Source organism: Penicillium diatomitis, assembly GCF_028827545.1.
Source record: "Penicillium diatomitis strain IBT 30728 chromosome Unknown utg000001l_segment0_segment0, whole genome shotgun sequence".
Classification (NCBI taxonomy): Eukaryota; Fungi; Ascomycota; class Eurotiomycetes; order Eurotiales; family Aspergillaceae; genus Penicillium; species Penicillium diatomitis.
Window position 1 is genome coordinate 4,070,151 of NW_026623173.1, and position 21,973 is coordinate 4,092,123.

General features: G+C 53.9%; 9 protein-coding genes across 9 annotated transcripts; 4 read left to right on the plus strand and 5 right to left on the minus strand.

The window, feature by feature from the left end:
• Positions 1 to 43: 43 nt before the first annotated feature.
• N7539_001175 (uncharacterized protein) lies at positions 44 to 1,783 on the minus strand (the record flags this gene model as incomplete). The annotated part of the gene is made up of 3 exons (XM_056930779.1): positions 44 to 1,513; positions 1,612 to 1,671; positions 1,745 to 1,783. 3 exons carry the CDS (start codon positions 1,781 to 1,783, stop codon positions 44 to 46), a joined length of 1,569 nt encoding a protein of 522 aa, XP_056795072.1.
• A 769-nt stretch (positions 1,784 to 2,552) lies between these two features.
• N7539_001176 (uncharacterized protein) lies at positions 2,553 to 3,729 on the plus strand (the record flags this gene model as incomplete). Its single annotated transcript, XM_056930780.1, has 3 exons — positions 2,553 to 2,786; positions 2,899 to 3,360; positions 3,610 to 3,729. 3 exons carry the CDS (start codon positions 2,553 to 2,555, stop codon positions 3,727 to 3,729), a joined length of 816 nt encoding a protein of 271 aa, XP_056795073.1.
• Positions 3,730 to 4,060: 331 nt separating this feature from the next.
• Positions 4,061 to 6,004, minus strand: N7539_001177 (CoA-acylating methylmalonate-semialdehyde dehydrogenase; the record flags this gene model as incomplete). Its single annotated transcript, XM_056930781.1, has 3 exons — positions 4,061 to 4,477; positions 4,552 to 5,189; positions 5,290 to 6,004. The coding sequence occupies 3 exons, from the start codon at positions 6,002 to 6,004 to the stop codon at positions 4,061 to 4,063; spliced, it is 1,770 nt and encodes a 589-aa protein (XP_056795074.1).
• A 1,377-nt stretch (positions 6,005 to 7,381) lies between these two features.
• Positions 7,382 to 9,327, minus strand: clxA (calnexin; the record flags this gene model as incomplete). Its single annotated transcript, XM_056930782.1, has 5 exons — positions 7,382 to 7,876; positions 7,947 to 8,084; positions 8,108 to 8,599; positions 8,713 to 9,126; positions 9,205 to 9,327. 5 exons carry the CDS (start codon positions 9,325 to 9,327, stop codon positions 7,382 to 7,384), a joined length of 1,662 nt encoding a protein of 553 aa, XP_056795075.1.
• An 878-nt stretch (positions 9,328 to 10,205) lies between these two features.
• Positions 10,206 to 11,080, plus strand: mde1 (methylthioribulose 1-phosphate dehydratase MDE1; the record flags this gene model as incomplete). Its single annotated transcript, XM_056930783.1, has 3 exons — positions 10,206 to 10,358; positions 10,428 to 10,903; positions 10,969 to 11,080. 3 exons carry the CDS (start codon positions 10,206 to 10,208, stop codon positions 11,078 to 11,080), a joined length of 741 nt encoding a protein of 246 aa, XP_056795076.1.
• A 640-nt stretch (positions 11,081 to 11,720) lies between these two features.
• Positions 11,721 to 13,801, plus strand: N7539_001180 (sorting nexin 1; the record flags this gene model as incomplete). Its single annotated transcript, XM_056930784.1, has 6 exons — positions 11,721 to 11,754; positions 11,809 to 11,868; positions 11,942 to 12,432; positions 12,512 to 12,892; positions 12,955 to 13,557; positions 13,625 to 13,801. The coding sequence occupies 6 exons, from the start codon at positions 11,721 to 11,723 to the stop codon at positions 13,799 to 13,801; spliced, it is 1,746 nt and encodes a 581-aa protein (XP_056795077.1).
• A 638-nt stretch (positions 13,802 to 14,439) lies between these two features.
• On the minus strand, positions 14,440 to 14,997 carry N7539_001181 (mitochondrial 54S ribosomal protein bL31m; the record flags this gene model as incomplete). Its single annotated transcript, XM_056930785.1, has 1 exon — positions 14,440 to 14,997. One exon carries the CDS (start codon positions 14,995 to 14,997, stop codon positions 14,440 to 14,442), a length of 558 nt encoding a protein of 185 aa, XP_056795078.1.
• Positions 14,998 to 15,448: 451 nt separating this feature from the next.
• On the plus strand, positions 15,449 to 16,402 carry N7539_001182 (flavin reductase family protein; the record flags this gene model as incomplete). Its single annotated transcript, XM_056930786.1, has 2 exons — positions 15,449 to 15,494; positions 15,555 to 16,402. The coding sequence occupies 2 exons, from the start codon at positions 15,449 to 15,451 to the stop codon at positions 16,400 to 16,402; spliced, it is 894 nt and encodes a 297-aa protein (XP_056795079.1).
• A 763-nt stretch (positions 16,403 to 17,165) lies between these two features.
• Positions 17,166 to 20,235, minus strand: N7539_001183 (uncharacterized protein; the record flags this gene model as incomplete). The annotated part of the gene is made up of 2 exons (XM_056930787.1): positions 17,166 to 18,493; positions 18,564 to 20,235. The coding sequence occupies 2 exons, from the start codon at positions 20,233 to 20,235 to the stop codon at positions 17,166 to 17,168; spliced, it is 3,000 nt and encodes a 999-aa protein (XP_056795080.1).
• Between the last annotated feature and the right edge of the window lie 1,738 nt (positions 20,236 to 21,973).

A 21,973-nucleotide genomic window follows, 5' to 3' on the forward strand; every position in this document is an offset into this window, starting at 1 on the left:
GAACAATAATCAGATCAGATTGTATAGAATCCTAATTGTCAGTCTACAAAACTCCAGTAGAACCCTCTAACCGCGCCATCCGAGCCTCCAGGTCACGCACCCAGGGCTCAACAGTATCCACATTTGACCGGAGCGCTTGCTCGCCCTGCTTCATCCGCTCTTCGACCGCGGTCAAGCCTTCGCGCCACTGAACGATTTCGGTAGCCATTTCCGCGTGACGTTTCTCCAACTCATTGAGTGATTCGGCTGCATGCGCTGCGCCGGCATGGCAGGCACGAAGCGAGCGGAGTCGGTCGAGAACGCTCGGAAGGAGAGGGTGAAGAGACTGGATGGTGGGCAACGTGGTGTAGAGCGCTTGGATCTTGGCGATCTGATCATCGTCAATGGAGTTGGACCTGTCTGCCGAGGTGAGTGGGAGGGCATCTGCGTCGGATGAGCCGGAGGCGATGCGAGCCGTCTGGGCGGCCTTGGCGGCGTCGGCGGCACGCTTTCGAGAAAAGGCGAGGGCGTCGGCGTCGGCGGTCATTTTGCGAATTCGTGAGGATAAGGCTTCGAGGTTTGGCGTTGTCGATGCAGCGACTCCTGCATTGGAGTGTGAACCGCCCGCGGCGGGATAATTGGAGCCCATCAGAAGACCGGTCAGCGCGGATAAACGAGAGGTCATCTGGTCGAGTGTCGGCAAGACGGGTTGCAGTGCAGGCTCACTGAAGGCATCCCCGACAAAGGGGTTCGATGAGGTTGAGATGCCTATTGAGCTTTCGAGGAGAGCCAGACGCTCCTCAAATGCGACTGCATGGGAGAGCAGTCCTGCCGATGGTTGTGGCGATGGTGCTCCTGTTGCTGCTGCTGCTGCTGCTGCTGCTGCTGCTGCAGTCTGAGACGAGACGGGTGTCACGGCCGAAATCGTCGTTTCGGCTGTCGACGCGGGCTCGGGCTTTCGCGTCTGGGAATCTGCACTTGGAATCTCGGTCGCGAGTTTGCGAGTCAAGGAATTGGCCGCCGAGTAGTGCGATCCCGCGGCATTGACACGCGATGAAGCATGCAAGTTATCCAACGCCCGACTCAACTCCGCGACGCCATCACCCAGGGACGCTGTCGTTTGACCAGCAGCGTCTGCACCATCCGCGTGAGAATGCGCAGCTTGGCCCTTGCACATGGAGGTCGAGCCGTCCTCTCGGCCCGAACCAGCTCTGTTCTCCATCTGTAATTTCAAATCTTCCACCTCCCGGCGCAGACGTGCCAGCCGTCTCTCGAGAGATTCATCTTCGCTGTCGCTCAGGTCGCCCACTTCCTCGGTCCCATCCTCTCGTAGGCGTCGCCGCCTTCGACTCTTCTCTCGCGTCCGATAGGCTTGACGCTTTGTGGAAATACTATCGGAGAAATTGGCCCCGCGCGCATCGACCGCCGCACCCATGAAATGAAGTCGCGCCTGGTCGGCATTGACCCCCTCGCGATCAATGTCGGAGTTGTAACCGGCGTCGTCATGATCTGAATCGGTTCGAATTGTAGTTGCCTTGAGGGGGTAAAGGTGTCAGCGTTTGGATTACCATGTGGTCAGACAACATAAGCGCTCAGGCTGAGCTGTGCGGAGGTAGGGCACTTGCGACTCACAGGAATGGTTGAGGCTTCGTCGGTTAGATCAGGGGTTTCGTAGATGTCCGGAGATGGATCCTATCATCAGAGTCAATTTCGGAGGGGGAGAAATGGGAAACCCCCTGATGCACAGACTTGAATGCTCACGCACCAGATCTGGAAGACCAGCGTATTTCTTGTTAAACGCCATAGCGATGTGATTGTTGGCGGGGAAGAGAAAACGCTGCTACCATTAATGTCGACATCAAACTCCCCAATCTGGCACGGGAGCTAAGGGGACCCACTGGGCTCAGCTGCGGACTGGATGGAATTGGAGGTGCCGCTGTGATACATTTGTAAGAAATCGATACCATACAATACAGTGGACAATGATATACTGTATTTGTTGAAAGGAAATGGAGTCAGACCGTCAGACTCAGTACCAAGCTGAAAGCCCCAAGCTCTCCTTGGGAACTCTTTGAGAACCTCAGGCCGCAGTCACGAGAGTCCACCGACGCCAAGACCTCATCATCGCGACTTCCCCTTTGGGACAACCCCAGTTCCCAATTCGGGTCAGCTCAAACGCAGTCACGCACGTGTCAAGCCTCGGAAAGACGGAACCACATGCTGGACCGCTGGACAACGTAACCCCCAAGCTGATCCACGCTACCCTCGCACGCATTGATTTGAGACCGTCGGTCACGGTCAGTTCAAGAGGTATATATACTCACCCTTGTTGTACCTGCTTCTTGCCATCCTGGAGATTTCCTTCTTCTTGTTTTCCACTGTCGTCTACGCTATATCCCCGCAGACCCGCCGCGACTTCCTTGCTTTTGCGGCCAACCTCGCCCCTACATATATAGTCTTTGATACAGATATACTACGCCGCTCTTCATCTTTGCTTTCTCCACTTCTCCCCCTCCCCCGCATACTACTCCTACTACTCTTTAGCTTCACTCATACCATACGAACGGTGAAAGATGGCTGCCCCTGCGTCTACCACAATGAAGAACCTCCAAGGCTCCTGGGTGATGGTACGGGGACAATATTCATTCTACTTCCTCTCTCTCTCTCTCTCTCTCTCTCTCTCTCTCTCCGCGATGAATGTCTACGAAAGACACTTGCTACATCAATCGTTTGACAAGGGACTAACTTTCTCCGGTGTAACCCAGGACTCAACTCTGTCCGACCCTGCCGACCCCATTCTATCTCTGGTAAGCAATCACAAACAAGTGGCCTTCCTCCCACAGGGGCAGGGGCCGAAAAAAAACAGTAAAAAAAAAAAAAAAAAACAATAGCTCTAATGGTTGTCCCTTTTCCCTCCAGCAAGGAATGAGCTGGTTCCTCCGCAAAGCTCTCCCCTATGCCACCGTGACCCTGCATGTGAACGAGTACGCGGACTCGACCAACCCGCAAGTCTACCACATCGACATCGACCAGGTCATCACCGGTGGCATCCAAGGCAGCAAGGAACATCGCCAACTGGACTGGCAAGAGCGCGAGCACGTCGACAACATCTTCGGCAGTCTGCGCGGCAAGTCTCGCTTCCTGCGCGGCTCCAAGGCGGACGATGGCCAGGTCCGGCCGGCGGTTGAGTTCCAGACGCAGGTCGGAGATGCCGAGAGCGATGCTCGGATCCAGCGGTTCTTGCGTGGAGAGACTCTGCTGGATGGCTCTGCTGCGGAGGGATTCATTGTGGACGAGGAGGGCGCGGAGTTTGGTGAAGGCGAGGGATTGTGGATGCAGAGCTTCGTCGTGAATGATGCGAATGGTTGGACTGCTGAGCAGGTGAGTTTTACTTTTTGCATTGTATCCTGCGCACAGTCGCTGTCTTTTCAGATCAAATCACGATGATGACTACGGTGATTTTCCCTCGGAATCCAAACATTGTTCATCAGTGCTGGATGATTTATTTTTCTCTTTTTTTTTTATTCTCTTTTCTTTTCTTTTCTTTTCTTTTTTTTTTTTTTTTGGCTTTGACACCTTTCGCGGGCGCGACATGTGATAACCCGGATACACTAACTATCCCCACTGCAGATCTGGGGTTTCGAAATCATTGACGGACAGCGCCGCCACACCCGTCGGGTGGCCGTGACCAAGGGCAAAAAGGTCGAACTGGCTCGACTGGTGTACAAGTATGAAGGACCCAAGGCTTGAAGTGGAGAAATCAACACAAGGATTGAAAAGGACTTGGGATTGGGCCCATGCTGAGGTATTATGGTAGTCTCGTATCTCGAATATAAACCGAGAGGTTTTCGATCACGCTCACCTCGAAAGAGGAAACAATCCAAATATACACACATACCTCATACCTATTGAAGGACTGTAGTCTCAACAGTCAATTGGCCTTACTCGATCTTTTACTGCTCATCTCAAAAGTTTTTTACGTAACTATGAAAGCTCGCAACGAAACACAGAGTAAAGGCAAGAATCACGCTTCATTTTATGCGACTACCGAGCTCTCCAGGAAACCACCTACTCCGCTGCCTTACGAATGAGTAGGCATCACAACACTAGCCTTGGTGCTGATTGCATCCTCGGACTTCCAGAAGCTAGTCACCGTCTTCTGCTGAGTATAAAATTGCAGGCCGGGCTTGCCGTAGAAAGTGTTGGCACCACCACCAGCAATACTCTTCTTGTTACCGGTGAAAGAGAACATGGGCAGTGGCACGGGAATGGGGACGTTGATACCCAGCTGGCCGGCTTCAATGTCCTTTTGGAACTTCGATGCGGTGGAGCCCGAGCGGGTGAAGATGGCGGCACCGTTGCCGTACTCGTTGGCGTTGATCAGGCTGATGGCGTCATCGAGGGTCTCGACGTTCAGGCACACGAGGACCGGTCCGAAGATTTCCTCCTTGTAGCATCGCATGTTGGGGGTCACATTGGTGATGATGGTTGGGCCGACCTAAGAGGGAGACGCAGAAAGAGTTAGCCCAGATTTCGATGTGGGCTCATGAAGCTTTTGGGGGCAGTCCTTACAAAATTACCGTTGGGATACTTTTCCGGCTTGCAGTTGCGTCCATCCAGCAGGATGGTCGCACCCTCCGCCTCAGCGCTGTCGATGAGGTCCACGATACGCTTCTTGCTCTCGGGACTGATGACGGGGCCGAGATCGGCCCCCTCCTCAAAGCCACCGTTGACATTCAGCGCCTTGGCCCGCTCGGCGATCTCAGGGAGCCATTCCTTGGTCTCGCCGACCATGACGGCCGTGCTCAGGGCCATGCAACGCTGACCGGCAGCGCCAAAGGCAGCGCCGACAATGGCGTTGAGGGCGTGGTTCTTGTTGCAGTCGGGCAGGACCGCGGCGTGGTTCTTAGCGCCCAGATTGGCCTGCACGCGCTTGCCATTGGCCGAACCGCGGGTGTAGATATACTCACCTGCCCGATTGCTCCCCACGAAGCTGATGGCCTTGATGGCCGGCTCATCCAGGATGAAGTCGACCGTGCGGGCGGCCCCGTGAACAATGTTGATCACACCGGGCGGGAAGCCCGCCTCGCGAGCCAGCTCAGCGAGAATCATAGCCGCACCGGGGTCCCGTTCGGAGGGCTTCATGACCAGACAGTTGCCAGTCGCGGTGGCGATCGGGATGCACCAAAGCGGGATCATAGCGGGGAAGTCTTATCACGATGTTAGTAGTGGGGTCTCATCGGGTACAGTACCACTCAGTGTGGAGCTACTTTCGTGATCGTGATCAGCCGGAATTCCACAAATACTTACTGAATGGGCAGATAGCGGCCACCACGCCGAGAGGCTCGCGATAGCTTCGAGTCTCCATGTCCTTGGCCACCTCGAGCACTTCGCCGGTCATCTGGGTAGTGATACCGCAGGCCGTCTCGGCGACCTGCAACCCACGAAGAACATCACCGCGGGCGTCGGCAAAAGTTTTACCTTGCTCCAGAGTGATCGACGCAGCCAAGCGGTCCCAGTTTGCTCGAATCAGATTGGTGAATTTGAAAAGGATCTGCTGTCGGGCCATGATGCTCGTTGCTCGCCAGGCCGGGAAGGCCTTCTCGGCGGATTGCACGGCGGCCTTGAGCTCTTCATCGGTGCTCTGGGGCACACGGGTGACAAGGTTGTTCGTGGCTGGATCGTGAAGGTCGATCCAAGTCGTGGCCTGAGAGCTGACAAACTCATTGTCGATGAAGTTGGCGGTATCGATCGGGTTGGAGATCTGGGTGTGGTCCGTCGGATATTCCGTGGCCGTGCTCGCAGCCGAGGTGGTGGCCGGAGTGAACTGTTTGGCCGTGGCGTGTAGTCGACGGGCAGCAGACATCGCCGCGGGTGTAGAAATCTGGGATTGAGAAGACAGACGCGATACGGGGGTGGATGTGATGCTGAGAGAGCGAGCACTGCCGACTCGGGTGGTGACTGGCGTGCGGGGAGCGGAGCGGAGAGCGGGGATGGTCCTCGACAAGGACCGACGGGCGGCCATGATGGGGAGGGGTAGATGGACGAGTTCAGAGGAACCCGGATGGTTCAGGAGACGGGGTCAGGGTGCGATTGGGTGAGAAGAGGAGGTGAAGGGAAGTGCAGCAAGGCGCAGGATGCACTGGGCCAAGATGCGGTATTACGTGGCGAGGGAGAGGCAGAGGAGGGTAGGAAGTAGAAAGAACGGCGAGTCTGGACATCGACGTGTGACGGATTTAATAAATGGAGCAACCCCAATGAGGAGAACAGAGAACAGAGGGTGGTTACCCCAGGCCCGAGGTCAACCGCGCTTCTTCCCGCTCTCCACGGGGCTGGTTGACCGCCGCGGAGACCGTCCCCAACATCCGAGAGCGAGAGATTGATTGCCTTGAAGGTACCTCTGAGGCTCTTCCACCTCAGGTCCCTTTTCAATGGTCCAGGCTTCCGTGTCATCTGTCCAAGAAATTCACCTATCATTGAAAGAGCACCAGATCATGGCAGTCAAAGAGACGACTATCGTTCGATATCACTCCCTTCGGTACTCATGGAAAAGTTAAATGGCAGTTACAGGAGTATGTGATCATAGGACCCCGACGAGGTATGCCTAACTCTGCCGGCAGAACTAAGGTACCCGTATATCAGGGAGCCGAGATCACAATCGACAGAGTGCGCTTGCAGATAAGCTACTACCTTACTGTTCGGCAAAACAGACCAATCAGGATTCTCACGATCGTTTTCGAATCGCCGAGGCTGCCCGCTCTGAGAGGCTCTCCGGAATGGTACAGAACGCGCCCTACGGGACCGCGCAGGCTTGGGACCACCGCGTTCGTCTACAGTCTACACTATAGAGCCCAGACTACAGAGGACCTACATTATACACAGTATAGATGGCAATGGTTGTGGTGGACAAAAGCAAATGTAGAGACATACGACGGAGGTCAACATCGACTACAGTGACAAGCTTCACATATCAACCTCGAAGGAATCTTCATCCTCGCGGCTGACCTCTCTGGAGCGTCCGTGCGGACTTCCATGGCGATGACCTACATGTACTAATGTAGGGTCGTCTTGCTGACGGGATATGTTATTCCCTATACGACTGCAGATTATCCGATCGATATGCGAATCAACATCTACATATAGCAGCATCCATGCAAGAGACGATCAATTTCACCAGGTCTTGAATTTTTGCGGTATCGTCTCACTCAACCGGGGAGACACTACCTGAGAAAAATAGAACTACAATTGCTCAAGTGCACAGATGGCATGATCAAGGGGGAATAAGAAGAGGCGAAGGAAATCAACAACAGGGTAGAAGTCAGAGCAAAGGAAGGAGAGAACCGATAGTCAAGCCCCCCTTTGGTGGTCACGCTTGGAGGGGAAAAAAAGAGGGTCTCGTGATTTACTCCGCAGAGGAGCGGGTGGTGCGCTTGGTAGCACCACCCTTGCCGGTGTCGGCAGAGGAGCTGGAGGCCTCGCCCTTCTTCTCCTTGACAGCGGTCACGGGAGCCTTGCCCTTCTTCTGGGCAGGAGCAGGGCTGCTGGAGCCGATAGCGCCCACGATGATGAGGATCGAGGTGAACAGGAGGGCAGCAAGGCCGCCAGCAACCTCGGGGACCGTCTTAGCAGCATTGATGGGATCCTCCTTGGCCAGACCGATGAAGTGGTCGACCTTCTGGCGAACAAAGGTTACGGGGTCCTCCTTGAAGCTCACCGTGGTTCCCTGAGTGGCAGGGTCCTCGGGCTTGGGCTTGCTGGCCTCCTCCTCAGCCTCTTCAATGGGGAACTTGACGTCGAAAGTCTCCTTGCGTAGTTGTTCAGCTTCCTCGACAGAGTGACCGATATAGATGTTGTCGAACAGAATGTCGTTCTGCATGGTCCAGATCTCGAAACCAATCTATAGGGGGGGAAACAAGGAACAATTAGTACAAGACAGAAAAGGCCAGGGGGCGGGAGGGAACACGTACAGCGCCCATGGGCTCCAAGTTGGAGGGAGTCTTGTCCTCAAAGAAAGCAGGGTTGGGGATCTTGCGGGGCGCCCAGACACCCTTATAGGCGGGGTTGTCGATCATGGGAGCGGACCACTTGCCCTTGTAGGCCGGGTTCTTGATCAGGGGGGGGTCCAGACGCCGCAGCCAGAGACCTCGGAGCACTTTGGGTTGGGCACAGTGGGAGCAAGCCAGTCGCCGTCCTCCTCGTCATCCCAGTCCTCCGGCTTCTCGGCCTCTGGGTCGGGAATGCTGGTCGGCTCATCGTCCAACCAGTCCTCCGGCTTCTCGGCATTCTCGTCGGGGATCTCGTAGGGCGCATCCTCGTCCCAATCAGCAGGCTTGGTCGCCTCGGGGTCGGGGATCTGAGCCTCATCAACCCAGGTGGCGGGCTTCTTGTCCTTGGGGTCATCAATCTCCTTCTCGGGGTTGACGGGAGGAGTGAAGTCCTCCAAGAGGCTACCGGCCTTGACGGACTCGCCATTGACGAGAATCTCGAAAGTCTGATCGGGCTTGACGATCAGAGTATAGAGGGAGGTCACCTTGGAGGTGCGAGCAACCGGGGGAGTCTTGAGATGCTTCTCCTCATACTCGCCGGTCTTAGGGTTCTTGTGACGGAAGATGAAGTGAACCTAGAAAAGAAAAGACAAAGATAAACGGGTTAGCGAGGCCTCATGCACCAGCGACATCCAGCGGATGCGAGGAATGTAGACCAAAAGCAGAATATTGCCCTTGGAAGTCTTACCTTATTGGTAGCACCACACTTGTCGGGACCGAACATGATCACGTAGGGAGTGGCGTTGGAGAACTCCTCCTGGTGGAGCTTCTTGTTCTCCTGGAGGAGCTTAAGGTAGGCACCGCCGCACACCAGAGAGTTCTGAGGCTTGACCTCATACTGGACAACCAGGGTCTTGCCCTTGTTATCAATCTTCTTGGGGAACTTGGCCGAAATGGCGTGATGCGCAGCCACGTTCTTGACCACAAGACCCTTGTCGCCCTCAATTCCCTTGAAGACAGTGGGCTCCTCGACCGCCCACTCGCCGACAAAGGCCCAGTCTTCGTCGGACTTGGGATCATCTTTCTTCGCATGCGAAAGCTTCCAACGGGACTCCCAGTCGTCGGTGAATTGCTCCAGGAAGGGAGCCTTGAGAGCGGAGGGCTAAAGCGACGTAAAGGACGTTAGCGACATCCTCCGAGACGCAAGTGCATTATACGGTATGCGTTAGTCTGGACGTACAGTGAAGGTGGGCTTCTCGATCACAGTGGTGGAATCGGGCTTCGCCTCGACCTCCTCGGCATGAGCATAGCCCATGAGGGTGGCCGAGGTGGCCAGAGCCGTGACGGCAGTATTAAAACGCATGATGAAACTTGGAGCAGATAAAGTGGGGGAGGAGAGAGCGCACAGCACAATCAATTGAGCAGGATGAGGGGGCAGGAAGGCTAGAAGAAGACGACCTGACCGGGAGAAAGAGAGAAGGTAATCAAAGGCGGTGGTTATATACAACAACGCGGTCTGCTACTGGCGAAGGTCCAGGTGGCCTCTTCATGGGTAGCTACCCCTTTGGGACTAGCGTAGCCGTGGGTACCGTAATGCTCCTTCGATTACTTTCGATGATCGCAAGTGAGAACGCGAGGAGACCTCCTCTTACCTGCCGATCAGACGGCGCGTCCTATGTTGACATGATGATTCTCATGGCCAGGGGGTATTCTGAGTGGTTTCATGGTTTGTAATCTTGGCAGCCTTAGCATACTACGATAGGCGCAATTGTGTTCTGGTGTACCTTTGCGTGGAAGTCCTCGGCCTGTCTCTTCGACGGGAATTAGCGCATAGACAACTACGCATGAACTAATTGGATTCAAATTGCTGTTTGGTGGAGCTGTTGATTCTTCCCCGCTTCGAGCAGAAAGAAGCAAGAAACTTGATAAAAGATAAGATTAAGAGCCGATAACGAACAATCGGGCTGGTGGATACGAAGTTTCTCCCGGGATGCTCATGCAGCAGCGAAATATTGCGTGTGGCCGATTCGCAATCTTGACTAGATCTTCGCTACGCTACGATCCTTGAATTCTGGACAGTCAGATGTGAGTTTCCATAAACCTTTCCTGACGCCAGCAATACAGCCGAGGATTCTTGAAATTAGCTCGTCTTTTCGCTCGTTTCAAGTTGACCAGAGCGCGTTGCATTGTTGTACTCCCCGAGTGCCCGCTAACTCAGATATTGCAGCCATACAGCCCACCATGGCCACCACACATGACAACGCTGTCGCAGCTGCGACCTCCAACAATGATTACCTCGTTCAATCCGATGACCCGGAGCACCCCGCGAACTTGATTCCGGAATTGTGCCGCAAATTCTACAATTGGGGCTGGGTCACAGGCACGGGTGGTGGTGTAAGTCACTCACGGTCGCTCTCCGCGGGGTAGCGGAAAAGAAGACTCGGGATGTTGATGACCAGATAGACCTCGATCCGCCACGGTGATCATATCTTCATTGCACCCTCTGGAGTCCAGAAGGAGCTTATGAAGTCGGAGAATATCTTCGTCCTTCAATGGCCCACCAAAAAGTACCCGGCCGAGGAACGCAACTACATTCGCCGTCCTTTGAAGCTGAACCCATCCGCCTGCACTCCGCTCTTCCTGACAGCTTTTGAACATGGTGCCGGTTGCTGTATTCACACTCACTCTCAATGGGCTGTCCTGGTGACCCTCTTGGTGGAGCGTGAGAAGGGACCCGATGCCTGCTTCGAGATTAGCACCATTGAGCAGATCAAGGGCATTCCTCGTGGCAAGGGCAAGGGCATGCTTGGGTATCACGACACCCTCCGAATTCCCATCATTGAGAACACTGCATTCGAGGAGGATTTGACCAGTGGCCTGGAGGCGGCCATGAACAAGTATCCGGACACCTACGCCGTCCTTGTTCGGAGGCATGGAATGTGAGAGAGACCCCCGACACTGATCATTTTTGTCCTCAGCTCGGGATGAACTGACTTCTTTCTAGCTATGTTTGGGGCGACAATGTCGCCAAGGCTAAGACTCAGTGTGAGAGTCTCGACTATCTCTTCCAGCTGGCTGTCGAGATGCACAAATTGGGCCTTCCATGGGTCAAGTAGATCCAGAAACTCTTTAGATGGTGATAACGACCTTTTCAGGCAGGAGATGGGGCCATCAATGCATCAAGCGGGAAAAGGATTCATCGCGGTTGCTCACCAAGCTGGATCACTGGTCATTGACGGAACTCTGCGATGTTGACTTGGGTATACCGTATTGAAGATAAACAATAACAAGCGGCAGCTCTGTAATTGCCGAGTCTTGATGTTTTATTGCCGGTAACTCTAGCTGCACAAAGGTAACAATTGACACGTTCGTAATGTGCAAGTTGGCGAGCGGATTCTGCAGCTTCAAGTTTGCTAATGTGTAAGCCTTCTTGTGAGCTACAACCAGCCCTGAGTTGAAGTGGATTGGAAGGAAGTACTAAGGTAGGGCGTTTACTGTGTACGAGTGTACGTGTAGTACTACTTTGGGCAGGTTCCCTCGAGCTGGGCGGGCGGCATCCCGTGAGTGACTAAGAGCGCGGCGCAGATCATCATCATTCATCCTCCACTCCACCTCCGTCGTCAGTACTTAGCTGCCTGCTTTCCACCGAATCTCTCGACTCTCAAGTAACGAGTGCACCGCACATGCACAACATTATCTGTCCTCCTGCACCTTGATACCCATTGATCTTATTTTGTTTACACATTTGCGCCAACAATGGACCTCGATACTGGAGATTCCCCGTGGGGCGGTAGGCAGTCATTGGTACCACAGCTTCATGAATTGTGCGCTGACAACGATCCAGATGAGCCATCACACTCTCCCACCCGACAAGCCGAATCGAAGCCAGAAAATCAGGATAAGAGTGAGTCGTGGTCCCAGTTGTTGCCAATTGCTACAACCCCTCACTAACCGCTACTGATTCTCGCTCTCTGCAGCTCCCGCTCAGCCCGCACCACCCTCGGCCGGGAGCGCGGAAGTTCGGACACCTGGAAGGCGCCCTGTACGGGGCACGCGGAAAATCAGCGCGCATGCAACGCGACTAGAAGCTGTTGATGACACCGTTGACCCTCTCGGTCCTCTGGGAGAATCGACTGCCGACCTCACAGCCCCTGCGGCCGAGGAGGCCCCGGCCCCTCCATTGAAAGAGTCGCTCGCAATTCGGGGCCCCCAGTCATCCTCCACGTTTGCCCAGATCCCCGGCGCGACCGGCCTCGCTGACTCGGTAGACCTCGAGGAGGATGGATCAGGCTTCCGAGGGCCCCCGCCTGTCCAGCCTCCGGCGGACGTTGAAGGGCCGAAGAGACAGACGCAACCAAGCATGAGCGTTGAACAGGCAGCGAAACCCTCATTTGACATCACTGTTGGAGATCCCCACAAAGTTGGGGATCTTACAAGCAGCCACATCGTTTATCAAGTCCGGACCAAGGTACGGGTGCCTTGCGAGAGTGAATTGAAAATGATGACGAAGATCAAGAATGCCCTACTGATTGCATACAACTGACCAGACTACTTCGAAAGCCTACCGTCAGCCGGAATTTGCTGTGAGTCGTCGATATCGCGACTTCCTGTGGCTGTACAATTCATTGCACAATAACAACCCTGGTGTTGTCGTCGCGCCTCCTCCCGAGAAACAAGCCGTGGGTCGCTTCGACACAAATTTTGTCGAGTCGCGAAGAGCGGCACTCGAGCGCATGCTGAACAAGATCGCCGCGCACCCGATTCTCCAACACGATGGTGACTTGAAGATTTTCCTGGAAAGTGAGGCTTTCAATGTAGACATCAAGAACAAGGAGAACCGCGAGCCCGATCTGGGACAGAACAAGGGCATGTTCAAGGGCTTTGGTATCTCAGTGGGCGGAGGAGGCAAGTTTGTTGAGCATGACGATGTAAGTGACAACTGGCGAGCAAAAACCTGGCGAAATCTTACTTAATTTTCTCGTTTGGACAGTGGTTCCACGACCGGAAGGTTTATCTCGACGCATTGGAGACCCAGCTCAAAGCCCTTCTGAAATCGATGGACACGGTTGTTGCGCAGCGCAAGGGTCTTTCAGAGGCCGCGGGAGATTTTTCTAGCTCTTTACACGCCTTGGCGGCGGTTGAGCTTTCTCCCGCGTTGGCATCTCCCCTCGATGGGCTTTCCGAGCTTCAGTTCCGAATCAAGGAGCTCTATGAGCGTCAGGCTCAGCAGGACGTCTTGACCCTGGGTATCACAATTGATGAATATATCAGATTAATAGGCAGCGTCAAGACCGCCTTCACTCAGCGACAAAAGGCCTTCCACACCTGGCATGCTGCAGAGTCAGATCTTCAGAAGCGCAAAAATACTCAGGAAAAGCTCCTCCGTCAAGGCAAGTCCCAGCAAGACCGGCTGAATCAAGCAAATGCCGATGTTGCGGACGCGGAGCGTAAGGTTCACCAGACTCGGCTGCTGTTCGAAGACATGGGCCGATTGATGCGAAACGAGCTGCAGCGATTCGAAAAGGAGAAGGTGGAGGATTTCAAATCCGGCGTCGAGACCTTCTTGGAGAGTGCTGTGGAAGCACAAAAGGAGGTAAGAATTCGCAAGGAGCTCGTTGTGAAGTTTCCGAGCATGTCACTGACTAGAAATTTGTTTCCAGTTGATCGAGCTCTGGGAAACGTTCTTGTTGCGACTCGATGCAGGAGAAGATGGCCTCCCGTATTATGTGCCCCAGTCCGAAGGTGGTCAACCCGGAGAAGAGCAGGTTCTCAACGAGCCCACGACGTCACGACCTGAATCTGGGGCACAAGCCGAAGGTGCGAGCGAAGCGGAGTGATGCGGAGACCATTTTGTTTTCTGAACACTTCTATACCAAGTCATTCTGCGCAGCGCAAGATAGGTTAATCGGATGCGGTCTTTGTCTCACCCATAACGGAGCGGGTCCCCCCCCATGTATTTGTGCTCTCCTTTACCTCCTGAATCATATTCCTGCGGTACACTACTCAGCCAGTCGAACGATACATTCATACCCTCCGCAAGGACCATTTTTCCAAACAGCCGGATGCTTGTAACGACATATCGTTAAACAAATGTTCATCCGACTTGATTAGATTTAAGGTTGTCAAGAGCTAGATGGGGTTTCCGTGGCTGCCAAAGTACAGGCACATCGTCTCATGACTGGTCAGTTCAGTCAAGTATTGCCCGAATGTTTGTCGAGGCTCGGAGGTTCAACGAGTTTTGCTCTCGCAATGACACCGTGAAGTGTAAAATCTTGATAAGATTTGAAAAAAAAAAAGTCCATGATGTGCAGCCCAATTCGGCATTTTATTTTCACACACTTTATCATACAATGTAGGCAGACCAGGTAATGCCACAGTCAATAATCAAACAAAATGCAACGGAAGTATAGTCTCAAGCCTCACAGCCCTCTGAGCGTTGTCTGTTCGTTCACTCGGCAGCTCACGAGCCCTAGTATCAGTATTTCTTCTTCTTTCCCGAGACCTGAGGCTCATCCTGGCCAAAGGAACTGATCAAATCCAACAAATTATCCTCTTCCTCCTGATCAGCCTTGGCCTGCGCCTCCGCGGCCTCCTTCTCCGCCTTTTTGGCGGCAGCATCCTGGGTTGCATCTCCAGTTGACGCGGCCTCCTCCGTCACAGGGGCACTAGCGTCCCAGCTACGACCGAAACGCGCACGGAAAGCCGCCAATCGACCCGCCTCGTCCTCCTCCACGTTCATCAGCTTGCTGCTGGAAGGGTTCCAGAGGAGCGAGTTGCGGGTATCACGAGTTGCCCGGTAAACGGGGGCGGGAGAAGTGGTGCGGTGGGTGAAGGCGCTGCCGTCGGAGAGAGTCACGAGTTGGGTGAAGGTGTATGGCCGCTTGGGACGGCGGAGGAGCGTGGCGTGACGGCACTGGGAGCAGATGAAGGTTGTGGATTTGATTTGGAAAGACGGTGATTGAGTGGGGAGGAAGCTGGAGGTTGAGCTGGATATCGTGGTCGCGGAGCGACGAAGGGAAGTGTGCATCGACATGTTTGTGATGGAGGGTGCCCTGAGGCCTTTGAGAAATGACTGAGTCGACTGGAGGTGCGTGTGTGTTTACCCGGCAAGGAGTGGTGAGGCGATTGCACCCTTGAGGAACGTGTGAATGGCAAGTGCAGAGAATGCGGAGTTGAAGCTGTTCCCTTAGACCCAAAGGCTCGTGAGTGCCGACGAAGAGAAACTTTTGGCATGTCCCGTCCGGATGATCGCCGGTTATGTAAGCGACCGGCGACGGACTGTCGGGGCGGTTTTCTTTTCGGGGAGGTGGTGCCAATTTGAAATGTATGGTGATTGTGAACATACCTTTGACGACTTTTCCAAGTCTTGCAAGCCGCTCACAGGTCGTAGCTCCAAGGCGATCACGAGATCAGAACCTGCATCTTTTGTCTTACGTCTTGAGGGCTAACTATCTCCTGGTGTCGGGTCAATCGAGGCCGGCAGCATGACGCTGCCTTTGATGCGAGCTGCGGCTCGGCACAGTCTCGGAGGTGAGTATCATGACATGACACATTGCTTATAGACACTACTGAATTGACAATGCTTATCAGGCAATAATCTTCATGTGCCGACATACAATATACACAATCGCACAGCACCGTCATTTCTGTCGAGCATCGTCCCAATCCCGCGCTCTACCTCATGTTCACAGCGACCCATTAGCAATGCGACAGCCTCCACCTACAAACAAGAAAGCCGCCACACAAACGAAGAACAAGATGCCCACCACAAGCAGAACAACCCTCAATTAGCCTCAAGATCACAACCCGTCGCATCTTCCCCCACAATATCAACCTCTACTCAAGTTCGGCTGCTCATGCGCCAGGTTCCTTACCCCGTAGCCATCATTACCGCTACCGATCCCACCACCAGTCCCTCCGAGACGACCTCCTTCCGAGGAATGACCGTCTCCTCCTTCAACACCGTCACACTTCACCCGGAACCCGTAATATCATTCAATGTCAAGCGTCCCTCCGAAACCCTCAATGCATTGATCAAGTCAGGCCGGTTCCTCGTCCATTTACTCGCTTCTAGTCCGGCTACCGCAACGCTAGCCAGAGACTTTTCCAAAGGCAATACCACTCTTGCATCGATACTGAGTGGCCACGGGGATTTTGAATTCTCGCCGCTGAGCACACATGAGCATAGCGAGCGGCCTCTACCCTTGCTGAGGCGCCGCGGCTCCGACTCAAGCCATCAAGTCTCGGATTTCCCATTCGTTTTAGAATGCACACTACACCAGAACATCCTCGACGTGCACGATCATTCGGTCGTCTTGGGCACGGTGGTACGGACGATAGAAAGTCCTGTCACACATTCGCATAGTGCGCATTCACCCGAGCATTTGTGTTTGACCTATGCGAATACCAAGTTCTGGAAGATGGGTCATGAGATTTGATTGTTGGACCCAAATCCTGATATGATTGACGAGGACGGGATTTCTACGTGTGGGAAGTTGTAGAATAGGCAAACTGGATCTTCATCGCATGTACATATACTTATTACAATTGGTCATGGAAATTCGGTCTACCGGATTTTACCATAAATTGTCCAATCATCAATACATATACCCTCTCCTTGAAAAAGTCCTTCCTGGACAGAGTATATATTATCTATGTGCCTTGTGACTGACCCCGACCCACGACCGCTGTTAGACTAGGTACTCACGTGTTGTCGTCGTTGACTTGATTAACTATTATGTTATTGCCAATCTTCCTGACAGCCACACCGGCTTCAAACGTTTTCGACAGAAAAGCTAAAAAGTCTTACAAATAGAACAAGCGAGCTGCCGCAACGGACCGATTGGAGAACAAGCGTTTTGGTTTTTTAGTCACTAGTTACAGGAGTGAAGGTTGACGTCTCCTCGGACCGGCCTGTACAAGCCTCATCACGTCACAACGAACGACTAGAATGCTAAAGAAGTTTGAGCGCGGAACCAACCCCTACGCGACAATGATACCGTCGGCAGAGATTGTGGAAAGAGAGAGCAAAGTGTCCAAGTCGACGAGGGCGAATTTAAATCTCGAATGTTGCAAAGGTTGCCCGGCACCAGCATCCGGGGCGGGAATCGGTGTGAAAGACCGAGAGCGCGGCCAAAGACCCACCATGCGCGAACAACCAGATGGACCTTTTTCGAGAAGCAGACGGAGCCTGCGACCATCTTACTCGCGTGTCGACCGGGGACTACCGCTTCCACTTCCGCTACCGCCGCTACCACTTCCGCTGCCGCTGCCACTACCAGCTCCACTCACGCGACTTGCGGCCCGTTGGAATGGGCTAAAGACTGGACGGCCGCCGTGTGGAAACGAGGCAGGCATGTCCGCACCAAAGCGCTGCTGCTTGTCGGCAAAGATGTCAGACAGCTCGACTTGAAGCGCAGGTAGGCGATGCGCTTCGAAAAAGTCCGACCCATACTGACTGCTGCGAGCAGAGCGATTGGAGAACGAGCGGTGTCGGTGGTTGAGATCAGTGCCGAAGAAAGAGGCGGCCCCATTCATATTGACAGGCGGAGAAGTGATGGGAAACTGAGGCGTGAAGTTGGAGTCGTGTGTCGGGCTAGTTGGATGCGACGAGGATGTGTGGTCGGGAGACGACGAGTTCTGTAGCGGACTTGACTTTAGTGGTGGAAAAGTAAGGCCCAGTAGAGCCCGAGCCGTGGGTGCAGAAGTTGTCGAGACTTCCATCATCGGATTGGTTCCGGGCAGATTTCCCTCGGGAGTCAGGGGACCAGAGTCCAACAGCATCTGCTGCTGCTGCTGCTGAATGGATTGCTCGATTGTCGAAGCTTGCTGCCAAAGTTGGCTGGTTCTCAGCTGATAGTCTTGAACGGCCTGGCTGATACTTGCAAACTGCTCATGGAAATTGGCCTCCATCTTGGCGTGATCTTGCTCTCGGGCAAACTGTTCCGCGGCACGGCGCTCTCGCTCGTTCAACCCCTGAGCATTAGCCGAAATGATACGATCGTACTGCTCATTGACCCGAAGGCGGCGACTCTGGAGACGCTCTCGCTTCTGGACAACCATGTTCAACTCCTGCTCCAAAGCCGCTACCTCTTGCGCCGAGGAAAGGCGCGCTTCGGCGATCTCCTCCTTGGTTTTATTGAAAAGCTCGAGTTGCCGATCGAATTCGGCCTTTCGTGCAGCCCATTCTTCCAGCTCCTCCTCCGGGACGTTCTCCATGCTGTCGAGTTGACCCTCCAGAACGGCAGTAGCTTCCTCGGTTTGCCGAATATTGCGCTCGAGTTGCAGTGAGCGTTGCTTTTGGCGATTCTCGTCGGTTCCACTTTGAAGTCGATGAGTGTAATTGTCTAATTCTTTTCGAATCTTCGAGATAGTGACTCTGTGGTCGTTCTTCGCCTTTCTCAGTCGGGAGCGCTTTTCATTTAATTTTGCTTCAGCATTGATAACGGAATTCTTCAGTGTGGTCGTCGGAGATGACGGTCGATAAGTCGGCTGCGGCGACGGTGTGACTGAGGCAACTGCTGTATGATCTGGTTAGAATGATGAAAGAAGAATACCAAGGCCGGTTCTCCAGCCTCCAAGACAAGAGCGTGATCTGACCTTGTTCCATGTCGGTCGTGACAGGAGTTTTGACACTCATGGCACAGATTTCCTCGTTGGTATCGCTCCGCACAAAGGAGCATGTGTAAGCACAGTTTGGCGCAAGTCCAGATATCTCGCCCTTCCACTGATCAGAGCCGGAGCCCTTGGACGACTCGGTCACCTTGGAGATCGTGGCCGTCGCCCACAATGCACCGTTGACGCACACGTAGAACGGATCAGCTTCTGACTTCAGGTGATCCGTATCTCCCACAGCCTCACCGAGTTCTCCGGCGGCGAATTTAATAGAGGAACTGTCCACGTCGGTAATCCACACCAAGCCTTCATCATGCACAGATACTTGAGTATCATCGTCCGTCAACCCCCGCGCCGTTTTCGACAACACCCGCGTGTTCTCATATTCCCGCATAATTGTGACCTTGATACTGGCAAGAGCCGACCAGAACGGCTGGCGGCTTCGAACTTGATTGGCTTGTCTTCGACGTTTTTTGGCTGAAGTTAATCGGTCTTTACTATCCTTCAACAGCTGACCATCGGGGCCCAAGAACGAGGAGGACAGACTCGCGGCGGATTCGAGAGCGGAGTCGGCTTGGGCCTGGGAGCCAGCAGAAGCTTCCGGGTCCCCACGCTTGCCAGTCCGCGCGGGCGCCGGCGATCGGTTCTTGGCCATGGCCCGTCTGGCCATTGCAGTACCGGCTTGTGCCAGAATATGGACAGCAAGCAGACTGCGCAGCCAGCTTGGCGATGATTGAGTTTCGGATCGACGGAATTCGGCGGGCAGGATATTGGTGTAGTGCGACAGAAAATCAGGACTGACTAGTTTGGCGGAGACCAAATGTGCGGTCACGAATTCTTGGATACCATTACTGCGGACAATGTGCAGCAGTAGAACAATGCCTACACAGAAAGCGTTCACTCCACCATTCTTCCCAGAGCCACCACCACCCAATGTGATGGCGACTTGAACATGAGCCAGATCAATGGCGAAGTTCTGAGCCCAGGTCCACATGAAGAGTCCCCAGAAGAGAAGGCAGAACCCGTCCATTGCAATCATCGTGCCCATGGAGGGCGTACCCGCGGGGCCCTGGAAGATGTCGAAGTTGGAGGATAGAGAGCCCGCGGCACTGCCACTGGGCGGCATGAAGGTCAAAGAGGCGAACAAGAATTGAACACAGGTCAGGACCATCGGCGGGAGTTGCAACAAGAAGATCAGAATGGCGATGGTGTCATACATGGGGCACGACTTGAGAATGGTCGACGCCAGTTGCAACGGATTGATCGAAGAACTGGAGCCCGACCGCTTCAGGATGCCCCGAGATGCTGAGCCTGCCGTGCCGCTGGTGGGCGGCGTGGCGCCATTTGCTTCGGTGCATGCCATGTCCGCGCCTTTGGATCCGTTTACAGTTCCCAGCCCATTGCCGTTCGACTTGATCCCATCTGTACCGGAGGAGGTGGCGATTGACGAGGTAATTGCCGAGTCACTGGTGGAACGAGACGAGGAGAGATCGAAAGGCGCGGTCGAGACGGCGGAGCTGATCGCGGTGCCGCTACCGGGGGACCCGTTGAGTTGACCACTGGACTTTTGCTTGGTTACTTTCTTGCCGGGACCGACGAGACCATTGTCGTGCCGATTGCTCTGGTTCTTCCTGCCCGCAGCGGATGAGCGTGGCATGGACGAAAGAGCCCGAAACCCAGGTCCGAGTCAGCTTGGCGGGATGAGGCCAAGGACTGGGACCAGGCTGGAAGGGGCGAGGAAGGATAGGAAAAGGGAGGGGCGAGGATTGAGAAGACGGAGACCCCGAATATGGTCGACTCAAAGGAATGTCGAGGATTCAGGAGAAGAAATCAAGAATCAATCGAGGGTTCAGAAAGGAAGGAGGGGAAAGGAAAGGGCAAGGAAGGGAAAAAAAAAAGAAAGGCTGCAGAAGTGGTAATACGAGGAGAAAGAAGGAAGGAAAAGTCTCAGGTGGAACTGCTGGCACGTAACGGGCTTTCAGCCTGGACCGAGTGTCAGAGAGAGGCAGAGACTGAAGACCCGTAATCGTATCGTACCGCCGCTGTCGATCATCCCCCAAGTGCCTGGTCAGAGGCGCGGTCTCGCCCGCTCTCGTGGTAATCGGCTGTATGGGCGATCGTAATTTAATCATCCATCGGCCTTGCGGTCTGCGGAGTCGCATAGTTGTCGACCGAACGAAGCTCAACCTCGAGTATAAGAGTGACCAAATTGCGGAGGCAAAACACAAGGACTGCAAGTCAATAGATGAAATTCGCCATCGCCACGCTCAGGCAATACACTGAAAACATTTTATTCCGACGTATGCAACACCGCCATATCAAACATCGACCCGTCGATCTCTGCCCGTCACAGCAGTCTAGGTTTCCCTATTCGGCGTCAAGTCACCTGCATGCTACCGTCCGTCTTGCGAACGACCAGAAAGGAATTGAATACCTGCCCGACTCTTCGGACAAGACTGGAGGCACTAGATCCACTGTTGAGACGACGTACGACTCGGCGTCATACTGGATCCCCAACGTGCCACATTTTCAGCCCGATACAAATCGATGCATTCCGTTATTTCAGAGCATAGATGACATCCATTGAGCCACCACCCGAGTGATGCCCCAATAGGCCCTACGAAAATTTGAGTCTCATGGCGGCAGGAGAGCCAAGTGCTGACCGAGTCGGACCTGTCTTTGCCAACATGTTTCACGCAGAGTTTCATTGCATTTCCTAAGCTACCCTGCTAGGAGCCTCTGGTCATTATAAGGAAGCCAAGATGAGATTGGTACAGTTTCATCCGGAATTGACAGCTGTTGCTGACAACAAATCAACACCACTCAAGTTGAGCGCACCAGACAACTCGGACCACCGGTCAGAGCCTCCCCGACAGAATTTCTTTGCTCATCTAGTTGGTGTACATTGGCCCTCATGAGGAAATGGGATTGGATCAAGTATTCTCATATGGGTTCACCTTACGGGAGCTCATTCTTTCACATGCTCGGCGGTGTCGCGTCTGGAGAAGAGGCTCATTTGCATACATGGAAGCTTAAGTCAAGATTTACAGTAATATTGTGTCGCTACTACCGTCCCTGCCAGCGAGGCACGAACTATTGATGGTACGTTCCTCTCTTTCTTCAGGCTCCTACACGCCTCTATTGTGTCAAATTAAGTTCCATGCCGATAGGCGATACCGAGGTCAACGAGAACGGTAGGCCTGGAGTTGGATACCGATCGAAACCATATTCTCGTGACCCGCTGTTTGATTTGTGGCTTGTCCGCCAGGTGCGACAAGTCTCACAGAGTGCCAGAAACGCGTGGATTCTACTCATTGCAGTAGAGGCGTGGGATCGTAGAATGTGACTTCTCTTTCAGCGTGCAGTCGGTGTACTGCTCCTCGACCCCTCGTTTA